The sequence below is a fragment of the Salmo salar genome, chromosome 04 (assembly GCF_965601325.2).
Source record: "Salmo salar chromosome 04, fSalSal1, whole genome shotgun sequence".
NCBI classification, from domain to species: domain Eukaryota; kingdom Metazoa; phylum Chordata; class Actinopteri; order Salmoniformes; family Salmonidae; genus Salmo; species Salmo salar.
Genome location: NC_138294.1, coordinates 19048516 through 19060727, shown reverse-complemented (window position 1 = coordinate 19060727; position 12212 = coordinate 19048516). Strand labels below are relative to the sequence as shown.

General features: G+C 43.1%; 2 protein-coding genes across 6 annotated transcripts in view; one reads left to right on the top strand and one right to left on the bottom strand.

The window, feature by feature from the left end:
- The window catches only part of LOC106610290 (protein FAM13A), an 84630-nt gene extending 74932 nt beyond the window's left edge, over nucleotides 1–9698 (top strand). For 2 of the 4 annotated variants that reach the window (XM_045716530.2, XM_045716528.2), the window contains 9 exons: nucleotides 2341–2557; nucleotides 2858–3002; nucleotides 3365–3652; nucleotides 3761–3844; nucleotides 4810–4905; nucleotides 6082–6165; nucleotides 6884–7092; nucleotides 7442–7543; nucleotides 7718–9698. In XM_045716530.2, the coding sequence (XP_045572486.1) occupies nucleotides 2341–2557; nucleotides 2858–3002; nucleotides 3365–3652; nucleotides 3761–3844; nucleotides 4810–4905; nucleotides 6082–6165; nucleotides 6884–7092; nucleotides 7442–7543; nucleotides 7718–7841 (1349 nt within the window). In that variant the 3' untranslated portion in view covers nucleotides 7842–9698. The remainder of the gene's footprint in view (nucleotides 1–2340; nucleotides 2558–2857; nucleotides 3003–3364; nucleotides 3653–3760; nucleotides 3845–4809; nucleotides 4906–6081; nucleotides 6166–6883; nucleotides 7093–7441; nucleotides 7544–7717) is intronic. The other 2 variants (XM_045716532.2, XM_045716531.2) reach the window with 1 other exon arrangement.
- Nucleotides 9699–9959: 261 nt separating this feature from the next.
- LOC106610289 (putative E3 ubiquitin-protein ligase HERC3) overlaps nucleotides 9960–12212 on the bottom strand; it is a 35023-nt gene continuing 32770 nt past the window's right edge. For both annotated transcript variants that reach the window (XM_045716533.2, XM_045716534.2), the window contains exon 25: nucleotides 9960–12001. In XM_045716533.2, the coding sequence (XP_045572489.1) occupies nucleotides 11793–12001 (209 nt within the window). In that variant the 3' untranslated portion in view covers nucleotides 9960–11792. The remainder of the gene's footprint in view (nucleotides 12002–12212) is intronic.

Below are 12212 nucleotides of genomic sequence, written 5' to 3'. Positions count from 1 at the left end.
AGAATGAGGTGTTCTCTCATTTATGTCTGGAAGTAACTAGCAAGCTAGCTAACTTTAGCCAGTTAGCGTGAGTGCTTGACAGCCGTTGTGAGGTTAGAACGCTCAGATTAATCCTACTCCTCCGTCAGAGCGTCCAGTGTGTGCGATCTGAACGCTACGAGAGCTAAACGGTCGGGATTTACGAACGTCCAGAGCACACTACGAGTGTATTCTGGCACTCTAGAGTGAATTTACGAACTCACCCTGTAACACTGTCCAGATACCAAGTGTTAGGCTACACACGATAGGAACATATTCTCAATCCCTTAGTGAATGAAAATCGCACACAATTCCTTTAATTCAGAAACTCAAGAAAGCAACTTTGTTACAGACCTCTGGTGTTTTAAAATGTGTGCTGCTGTAGCAAAGACAGATAAGACGGACCGACAACCAGGAGCCAATATTCACCGTTACATGCATTTGTCAGCTAAAGATGCCACTACTTTTATTCTGTATAACTCAACTCGTATAATATTGGGACATACAGTAGATATTTGTATTGTTGGTGTGTTGCTGTAGTCGTATGGATCAGAGGAACGGATAGGGTTACCACAACCACAAAGTAAAAATCGACTACAGTGGTAACTAGTGACGACCAGCAGATAGGCCTATGTGCGCGAGAGAATATCAACAATATGCGTCAAAATTACCCGGGGAAATTCGACCTGCAATTTGTAAACTAAACCGTTGTAGGACTACTATTGGTAAAAACTTCATTTTGGTGACTTTGAAGTGACACAAATGGCAAATTTAAGCTTTTATCTATCCATTTCGAGATATGTTAAACCAACAAAACAATTTTTTTTATCGAACCTAAATCACTTCCCATATGAGCCCCAAATCCCGACCCCCTTCTTAGAAAAACATACACTTGCAGCTACAGGGTGGGTGTGCATGTGTTCAAAGAGTGATTCCTGAATTCTGATGCTTCTAAATGTTTACATTGGTGATATGGAAACCTGACGTTGTTATTGCTCTCACCTTCCCTTCTGGCTATGTTACCTCTCCAGTGTGCAGTGTATCCTACATGGTCTCCTTTTTCCTGTGGTACAATACATGGTTTCTCTCACGTCCACACAAACGCACGTGCAGGTGGCTACATTCACAGTCAGTAGAACAATCCTTGGCTGAGTGTTGTATTTACAATGCTGTTGTGTGGTGGTGGCTTAGGCTATCTGAAGTGAAGCCTTCCCTCCTCTCCTAGCAACAACAGCCGGTGTGCTCCACTGATCTGTGATACAGTACAAGTCCTGCTGTGGGTACAATGCCGTGGTCTTTCTCTCTCACTCACATTCACAGTCCAACAATATTCTTCCTATGCCAGTCACTCTCTGTATAGCCTGGTCCCATATCTGCTTGCGCTGTCTTGCAAATTGATGACAATGACCATAGGAATTGTGAAGTCATCACAAACCGATGTGGGACAAGGCTGACCCTGGAGTCAAAGCCGTTCCATTCCTCTACCAGGGAGGCCATGGCTCCTGCATTATCCCAACCAGAGGCATCAAAGAGCAGTCCAATTTATTTATAGCTTGGAATTGGGATGGTCAGAGACATCTGCATGGTTATTTTCACCACAGTGTAATTATTGGTGAGTCGGAGTGGACTCTGGCTGGGGCTGAACTGAGGCCAGGGCCTGGGGAAACCAGACGAATGGTTCTGTAAGCCATTAGTTAGTGGTGAAAGTTTTAGCGAACAACTTCATCATGCAATGCCGCAGTGACCTTTAGGGCGCTCAGATGCGGGTGCCAAGAAGGTGTTGCCGAGGTGACGAGCGACCGCCATGTTTAGACTTAAAGTGGGGGTTGATTCATTTGGATCCAATCAGTTGGATTCCTGCTGCTTACTGCTTGCCTCGTCCCTTGAGACGCCAATCAGATAGGCAAGCCATTATTTTTATGTGTTCTACTTAGACTACACTTTGTCTATGTTTAGTGGTGTTTGTGGTTCAGATGTTGCAGCCAAGCAGGGCCCATGTTGAGCTCTAGCTGTGTTTGAGAGAGAGATAAGCCAGTGTTTGTCGACTGCTGATAGAGCCGGCCAAGTTCCACAGGTCACTCCCTCATCCCTGCCCACGGTCATGTCTCTGCCGTGTGTGTGTGTGCTGTTTTTGTCACTTGCCTTTTTTTCATTGCATCACCTTTTGGATTACAAAGCCTTGGGATATCAACGTGTGCAGAGTGCAGTATGTTTTGGAGTGGTCCATGGTAGTCTAACCCACATTTAGTGTGTTTGTGTGTGTTTTCATGGAGGTTCTGTCATTATCAGACTAACCTGTGTTATTTTCTGTGTGTTCCACAGAGCCAGTCCCGGCCTACTCGTCGTGGCAACGGGAGAGCATGGACAGCGAGGAGGCGTGCATTTCGCCCCAAGTGGGGGGCCGCCTGATTCGCCAGCTGATTGAAGAGGACAGCGACCCCATGCTGTCCCCCCGTTTCCACGCCTACGGTCATTGCCAGCAGTACATAGATGACACTGAGGTGCCACCCTCGCCGCCCAATGCACACTCCTTTGCCAGGTGAGGAACCAACATGGACTTACAGTACTGTTGACTTTGGGGACTAGTAGTGTGTGTGTGTGTAGGTTTGTTTGTGTGACTGAGTATGTGTTACTGTTTTTGTGTGGCACTGTTTTATTTACAAGATATGGGAGTCACATAATGTGTGATTAGATGTGTGTTCATGCATGTGTGTTTTTACAACGGGTGGCCATCAGATTGTGTGTTTAGAGTGAAGGCGTGTGCATACGTCCAACGTGACTCTGTGTCCATAGCAACAGGCAGTCCTTCTATTTCTATGGCTGTATCTCTATCCTGCAGTCGGAGGAGGAGTTCCTCTCTGGGCTCCTGCGGTGACGACGACCAGCAAGAGCTGACCTCAGCCCAGCTCTCCAAGAAGATCCACGGTCTCAAGAGGAAGATCCACAAGTACGAGGAGAAGTTTGAGGAGGAGCGCAAATACAGGGTAAGTAGTAGACCCTCTGTAGCTGAAACATTGGACAGCAAGGAAAAATTTGTGAGCCACTTTCTGATTGATTTCTAAAGTAGCTACAGTATATCAGAGAAAGCAGGGCAGCACAACAAGCTTATTAGCAGATATAGCAAAGGCATCCAAAGAAATGCACAGAAATATAAAATGACATTTATAAGACACGACTGGCTTCCTTCAAAGTAAACACGATTAGAGAGTTCATAATGAGACTCAGCTGATGGGAGGCGTGTCAGGAATGGGGTCAATTGATGAAGTCAAGATGTTGTGGGAAGACGTCAAACTACCCACTGCTGCAGTTTGTGGATTAAGATAAATCATGTTGTTGTTGTTTACAGCCCTCACACAGTGACAAGGCTGACAACTCAGAGGTCCTGAAGTGGATGAATGAACTGGCCAAGCTCCGCAAAGACCTGAAAGAGCACAAGCTCCACAAGTCTGAGGAGGACCTCCCTCCGCTGACCCGCCAGCGCAGCAACACCCTGCCCAAGAGCTTTGGCTCCCAGCTGGAGAAGAAGCCCCAACAGGAGAAGGCGCCCAAGCCCCCGGTAGAGAACACCCTGGAGGGCGTCCAGAACAAGCTGCAGGAGAAGAGGGACGAGGTGGGGCGCCCCGAGGACGTCAAGGTGAGATAGGAGCCGCCTAGCCGCTTATTGTACATGCCGGACCACTGTTAATAGCTAAATGCTAGTGGTTAACGTCTAAAGGCTAACAGTGTCTTCCTCCTCTGATAGGATATGACCCGGGAGCAGATCGGCGCTGAGAAGGTGGCCTTACAGAAGGCTCTCCTGTACTACGAAGGCATCCACGGTAGACCGGTGAGTGTCTTGTCCACTGTCCCTTTCCTGCCCCAAAACTATTTCATAGAGCCTTCTAGATAGCCCACCCATCTGTCTGAATAGTAACTGATAGCAAAAGAAATTCCAACAAATGCATTAAATCAGTCTCTGTACAGTGGAAAACCTGACCTAGATCACAACTGAAGAGTGAATAATGTCTTGAACCAGGCTGTTTGTGTGTGTGTTGAGTGCACACAGATGTGTGCTTTGAACTATGCAATCTTTTCATGCAACCTAGATACAACGTTGGCTGCATTTACACAGGCAACCATATTCTGATTTTCTTTCTCCACTAATTGGTCTTTTGACCAATTTACATCAGATCTTTTCACAGCAGATCTTTTTCAGAGCTGATCTGGTTGGTCAAAAGATCAATTAATGAAAAAAAATATTAGAATATGGCTGCTGGTATAAATGCAGCCATAGAGACCCAGATACAACAATACATTATTAAAAGGATGAAATACCAATGAAAACATGACCTTCTGCACTGCAATATATCTTTATTGGCAGGCCAAACGTCTTTAGACAGCTATAACGAGTATTGTCGTCTCAGCGACGACAATGGCTAAAGGACAAAAAGCCAGTTAACGTCTTAATTGAACTGTAAAGGAAGGGACAGGGACTCCCTTTTTGATTGGACTAATTGCAAGGGCTAATCCTCGTTAATGTTGTTTATCAGGAAGTGGAAAGGTGTCGCTTCTGACACCCATAGCCTTCCCTGTGTGACTTTCTATCCTAGTTTATGGCCAGTTGTCCTCTGAGGTACTAAAAAAACAAAAAAATAAAAAACATTTGAGTTGATGGGGATGGAATCTGTTACCTTGCATGTTGTTGTGTGTCAGCCCTAGCTAGCAGAGTGCTATTGTAGCGCCCCAGGGGAGTCTAGCGGTGTGCTATTGCTAACAATGTGCCTTTCCCTTTTCTCTCTGCCTCTTCTCTAGGTTACCAAGACTGAGAGACAGATCATGAAGCCCCTGTACGACAGATACCGCCTGGTCAAACAGATCCTCTGCAGAGCTTCCACCATCCCCGTCATTGTAAGTATAGATAGCTCTCTTCGCTCTCTCCCTTCATTTTCTCCACAGCAGAGTTGTTCCTGGGTTGCTCTTTGAGGAGCTGGTGGTAAAGGTTACCACATAGAATTGGCTGAAGATCAAGCTCCTTTACGTGGGCACTTAATCCTAACAACGCTAATGTTAGCATTAGTGTCCATAGGCAGGACTGTATGTAGTGGCTAGCCGTAGCGCTAGGTTAGCCTCAAGGCCAATGCCCTAAGCCTAAACTCGGTTTAAGCGGCTCAGTGGATCCACAGGTTCTTAACAGAGCTCAAAGGTGACAAGTTGGGGCCACAGCAACTCAGCTGGCCACAGGGAACTACGAACACATACACACCCCAGCTGTGCAGACTCTCCCTCTAGACTAGAAAGATGGGTACGGAGGGGCAGAAAACACTGTTCAAGAGTTCAGATTCTCATCAGATATAAGGATTCGCTGAGGCTGGATTCAAACCAGAAGGGGATAAAAAATATATATATATATAATCTCACAATAACCTCTAACCACCAATGCATTAAAGGTTATTAGAATATATTTTTTCCATTGTAATAAATTTAATCTCCATATGGTTTATGTAACGGGTATACAAAGAACATTTTAATGTTTTGTCCCAGTTTTCCCCTTTAATTTCTTGTGTGAACACTTTGATTACGCAATATGTTATGAACCTAATGTACTGTACAGAACACACTTTATATAATAGATTTAATCCTCATTATATAAATTGGAGACCTAGCAAACGTTTATGTACGGTAGATGTAATGTACACGGTGGCATATAGGGTTATGTCAACTGCTGAATTCATTGTGTTAAAGAGCTGACTCGTGATACCCTTATCTGTTTGATCTAAGAACCTGTTACACAGCCTGCCTTCCAGAGGCTTAAAATCACACGAGAGCCTAGTGCTGTTTTCACTGAAGAAGCCTATTATGGTCGTGAAAAGGTCCCACAAACAAGAGCAGGTCATTCTGATCCTAGTACTTGGTACAGGTTCCAAAAGAAGCATGGTAGTGTTCAGCAGAAATTCTTACAGTGACAAACCTGATCCAGGATCAGTTTGTAGTGGATGCTTTTCAGTCAGTTTCTCTATGTGCTCTGTAGTCAGAGCTGAACTGGGGTCAGTTCTCGAGTGGTAACTCCTCCTTGTTAACCCTCAGGCCTCCCCCTCCAGCAAACGCAGAGGTCCTCAACTTCAGCCCATTATCGAGGGCGAAGCCGCGCTCTTCTTTGACGACATCAAGGTGAAGACACACTGCTGCTCGTGCTCGACTAATCAGTGATCAGAACGCAACTCCCTCCCCCTCGCACCCTCCAATCCCCTACTCCCTCACCTCTCAACCAAACCTGATTGCAGCCTGTGGATTGGGTGGCCGCCCATAGCACTCGTGGAGGGCGGTTTTGATTCAATATCAACTTGGTTTTTGATGCTTAGATTGCTGCTTCATGACTTGGTAGATTGATTGCTTTGGGATCAACTTGATAGTGTGTGAGGAGGACTAACAAGGCGACTTGCCTGTGCATGGTGTGTGTCAATGTGTGTGTACACCAAAAATAAATCGGATAATCAAATAATCCAATCAAGCAAAAACAGGGAGATCGTCAAATCAACTCTGGTCTTGAGATGCTCATCACGTGTGTGCTGCTATTTGTGGATGTATTAGAATAGTTTTGATTGAGACCGTCTAAAAGAAATTCAAAGTGGAAAAATTAACAATAGACATGTATTAACCTCATCAAACTGGCCTGTGCCTGAAAAATGACTGAATAAATGTGTCTTTGTGCTCTGATTCCAGTAACATTAGATTCACAATACTTGATTCTCTTGCATTAACCTAGCTCTTGACCCTGGGGATCCCTTGACAGCCCCATGGCGCTACGATCAGTTCACCCCAGCATCGCTCAACCTTTCCCCCCTTAACCCTCCACTGACCTCCCCCGTCGCTGGTTTTGTCCCCATAGGAAGAGGAGGATGGCTCTGAGGATGACTCTGAGTCCAACAACAAGCCCCAGTGCCAGATCACAGGGACAGTGCGTCCAGACTTCAGTATGCTGGGCTTCCTGGACCAGCTGGAGGAGGAGACGGACGGCTTCATCTCGCCCGTCGACGAGCTCTCGCCCTCCAAGAACACCACCGACATGCGTCTGTCCAACCTGCATTCGGCCACCATGTAAGCACCCAAACCGACACTGACCTCTTCTTAATTGCCCCTGAGGGGATAAATTAAGTTGAATTGGATTAAATATAATTGACCTATATCTAAAGAATCTAGATGGGTGAATAACATGGACATTGTAGTTTAGATTGTAGAATTAAAGTACTGCTATCCTTAGTCTCATGTTATTGTTGATGTCTTATCAATTAAAGTTAGCTGTGGTATTTCATGTGTTTAGAAGAACGTTCACTTCTTAAACAACTAAGATTGAAACAACTTGAAGGACTTTAAAAGCCTTTTAGAGTCAAAACAACCTTTGAGGTTCAGATGCCTAAAGATGTGTTTGTCTCTCCCCCACACACAGGCCGGAACTAGTGGAGCAGCTACAAGAGGCCCGGGAGGAAAAAAAGAGAATCCGCAAGAACCTAAGAGAGTTTGAAGATCAATTCTTCAGGCAAAACGGCAGGTAAGATGACATTTCCGGTTCTGTTTCGTGTCATAGCTGGACTAAATGTAAACAATTAGATGATGCGAGGACTCATGATGTACTGTCCTTCATCTTTGGTTGCACAGCCATTTTGACTGTAGTCCATTCAGCTAATGTTTGTATTTTGCTTCCTCCCACTTGCTGTTGCCATAGAAACGTGCAGAAGGAAGACCGCTCTCCTTTGGCGGTAGAGTATAACGAATACAAGCACATCAAAGCCAAGCTTAGGCTGATAGAGGTTCTCATCAGCAAAGGAGATGCCTCTAAGTTCCTCTAAAGAAAATAAAACATCACAGACTGACAGAGGAATGAATGAGGCTCAGTCTCAATAAGAGATGAACCACACCAGCCCATGGAAAGGAAAACCATCCATAGCAAAACAGATACACCTCATCATCCCTCACAATATTTGTATTTTCTTTCTTGTGCCAATTGTGCCATAGACACATTTGGCTTCAGGAGATGCCAGCATGTTGCCCCCTGATTAATCCCAACTGTAGAAGGGAAACGGTATGGCTTAGTTACTGACCTGAGAGGTGTTGGAACTGACATGTGTAGGTGCTGCCTCGGAGGCTACTCCATCTTGTCTGTTTCCCTCGTATAGAAGAAGAACCCCGGAACTCAAAATGTCGGGCATCTTTGAATGAATACTAACCTAACGTAGCAGGCCTTAAAAGACGCCTGAGCAGAGTCCCCACATCGGTTTTTCAGGGGAAGTGGAGGAAAATACTGTATCCCTGAAAACCGGAAACATCCGCATTTTCCTGCCTTCGCAGAGAGTGGACCAAAACCAACCTTTTTTCAAAGGAAGATTTTTTTTAAACATTTTTGTGCATCTTGATATTGATTGATACCAAGATCTACCCTACATTGAATAGTCATCACTAATTTAAAGGATACATTTACGAAGTGTTGTATTGATTTAATTTATTTTTCTTCCTTTGAATGTTTATATGGTAGTTCATATAGACTTTTATATTGGATTTTTAAAAAGTCTTAAAATGTGGAGTATAACATTAGATTTGGAATTATGTACTTTAAGGTATTGCCATTTTGAGAAACAAGATTTTGTAATCAGAAAAATTAAATGAGGGGATTGTGTATTTTTGTAAGGGAGACAGACAGTTACAATCTGCTTGCAAACAACCAATCAGAGAACCAGTCTAGCAGAGTTTAGCCAATGGATGGATTTTTTTAAATGTAACTCATGATTGGTGCCATATGCCACATTCATGTGTAAGTCGGAAATAGGAAACTCTGAAATATCCGAATTGCAAACTGGTTGAACGCTGCACATGTATAACTACAACCAGTTAGCAAGTCGAACATTTCCGACGTTCCTAGTTCCGACTAGCACGTGAACGTGGCAATAATCTCGACATTAACCTAGGAAAAAACAGTTGTCGTCATCATCAATGCTTATATTTGTTTGTTTCCAGAAATGGTGTGTATTTTTAGCATAACTATGAGGAAATGTCAGAGGAGCGTACATTTGTTTAAACTGAGAACTAGAATACAAAACAAATAGTCTATGATGTGTTATTATGATCCAAAGAAAATGACTGATTGCATACCAAAATAGTGTAGTGGATCAATGTATACAATTTAATTAATTATTGTGATCATATTCATCAGTCACTTATGAATTTGACTGCTTGTATATTATTTTGCATTGTTGTGTTTTATCTTTTCCTATTCACTTTGTGTGAAAATAAGCTATCCTGTCTTGAAATCAGTGGTATATTTTTGCTTGCACTTTTCAACACCGACAAGGGCCATTTTGTGTGGAACATCCATCCTTAAAGAAAAGTCCCAATAACTATCAAAATGGCCGCCAATCCCCAACGCAGAACCTTCAATACTCAACCAAGGCATGCTTTCTTTCTCTATGTAGGTATTTTATCATAGCCTATTTGTTCCTTGTAAATATGGATCCAGATCTATGTTTACATTGCTAAGTGAGCAAGTACATTTTTCCTTTTTCTCCAAAATGGATCATTTTAACAGTGACTTTCGTTTTTATTGAATGTAAAACACTGGTGGACATAATTAATTATGGGTGTGTACATTTTAGTACATAAATTGTATATGTATTTTGTATATATAATATAAAACCAAACATATTTTTACTGAGTTTGTTGGTGTTGGGTTTTCATTGGTGTGTTTGGTACTAAATTGGTGTGATGAATCTCAACACATTTCACAGGGAAATACTACAAGAACACATCAATGTCATGCATGTAAAGACCAAAGAACATGGCAATTTCATTCAGATATTGGTTAAACTCTTCAGCAAAATGAATTTCTTTACACAAAGTCCCCCTATATGCACCTCTCATTTATCCACAACAAGCAAATCCTTATTCCCAGACCAATCTATAAATCACAACTACAGTTCAAGCTGGAATTACGTTTATTTGTTCAGGAAAAAAATAAAGAAATGTCATCCATTTAAAAGGTACAAAATTAAATATGATGTACTTGAAACAATCCAGTTATAGATCCACTAATAAGCCCTTATTTGCATACATTGACCCCCATGATTTGGAATTGTCGCCATTACTGTGGTGAAATAAGAATAATAAGGAATGAATAGGCTTTTCCCCTAGCCTGGTCGCTGATCGGTTTGTTGTCTTGCCAACTGCTTTAGTCAGCAAAATGGCACAAATGGATTAGGGACCAGGCTATAATAGAACACACTGAGCCTCCGTCAGGTATTGCCCTAGCTCAGCTTTGAATAAACAAAAAGGTCACTATGACATTTTTTGTTTATTATGTCATTGTTTACACTAAGGGCGACAGAGTTATAAATCAAAATAATAGTAATTATTCCCCTTGGGAGAATTTGTGGCTATTGATGTATTAAAACAAACAAGGAGACCAGACATCCCTATAGATTACGACATGTTTGTCTTAACCCCAGTTACAGTGGAGAAAGACATGGCTTAAGAAAGGAAATGGTATACGATACAATACCTCCATTGGCTGAGACGTTCGGTAATAGGACTGAATAGGCAGAATGCACAGACAAAGTTATCACTTGCATATCAACACACGATCCAGATACACTTGAGAGAATAGTCATTGAAGTAACGGCCGGGAAACAATGCAGAGCGATGTTCAGAGTGCAGCGTCACCTGACCCTCATCCAAACGTCATTACATTACTGAGCTGTTTGCTTCAGTTCGTTATTGCTAATAACATGACCCAATATAATCTGTTCCTTAAACCTAATCAATGACCCAAGACTAATTCTGCAGGTCAAATTGACCAATCCTAATGTCGTTGCTCCGAATGCTGTCTCACCATAGAAGGAACCGGTGGGAACCATGAACGGATATTCTGCAAGTCAACCTATTATCCGCAAGGCCACGAATGTGCGCTCATTCTGACCTCGTGGCACCAATAGATCTCCCAGATTGAGATGATTTATTCCTAATCTGGGGTTACAGGGATCAAAGAAATTTGGATTAGCTGTATTTTTGTGTTTTGTTTATAATGTAACGAGGTGTCTATTTAGCGTTTCCTCTCGACAACATGCACACAGACATTTTAACATCCATTAAAAAAAAGACACTTCAATACTACTGTAATAAAATCACTCCAACGGCATTGCAATCAAAGAAATATTGATAAATGTAAGATTGAGGACATGTAAGTAACTCCAGTCGGTCAGTTAGTCTTTTTAATGTAGAAATAGACTGGTATTGTGGGTATGGCATTAGAACGCCATGTATTTATTGGGCTTGAGTATGGAACTGTCTGCCTGCTGTTCACTCATGTATTAATCTTGTATCATCTGTCCTCAAACTGACCCAAGATCAACGGTAAAAGGCCAGACTGATGTATTAATCTGGTATCATCTGTCCTCAAACTGACCCAAGATCAACGGTAAAAGGCCAGATCCGAGGTAAAGGGCTTCAATGTTCACCTCTGACATGTATCATTTTTTTATTTTTTTATCTTAAAGCAACAAAAAAGCTGGTTTAATTAAAACTGTTCAAGTTATATACATCAATCTGCATAGAAGACAATTATAACTCAAAATATATCATCTCTTACGGTAAACTTTATAGGGAAAGTGATATGGAATAGCAGCCCCCTTCCCACCACCCATCCGTCCATTCAGCCACCCCCATTCACAGGGCGTTGTTATTAAACACATTAGCATTAGCAACCATGCTAATTCCCCCTGGTCCTCCAGGCCTCTAGGGGGAGCCACTGGGTCTCACACCAGGCTGAAGCCCTCGTACTGCTCCACGGCCTGGGTGAGACGGCGGTGCAGGGTCTCTTTGGTCTGGTAACGGGGCATGTCCAGCAGGTTGTAGCAGGTGTGGGCCACAGGCAGATAGTGCTCCTCAGCCGATGTGGACTGGATGGAGATGCGGAGGCTCTCCATGCCATGGATGGGGATGCGGTCGCTGCCCGTCAGGAATACTGGGAAAGAGGGGACAGTAAAGGGGAGGGCTAGTGTTAGCATTAGGTATAGTATTATAGTTGAGAGAGGGAGGGATAGCATTAGCTTTAGATGTACAGTATCATTGAGGCTGAGAGTACTAATACTCCAGCAGCTTTCTTTCCTCGTCTTCTTTCCTTGTAGCGTTATAAATAGATAACATTGAGCTTGAGACACTGGCTAAGTCCCAAC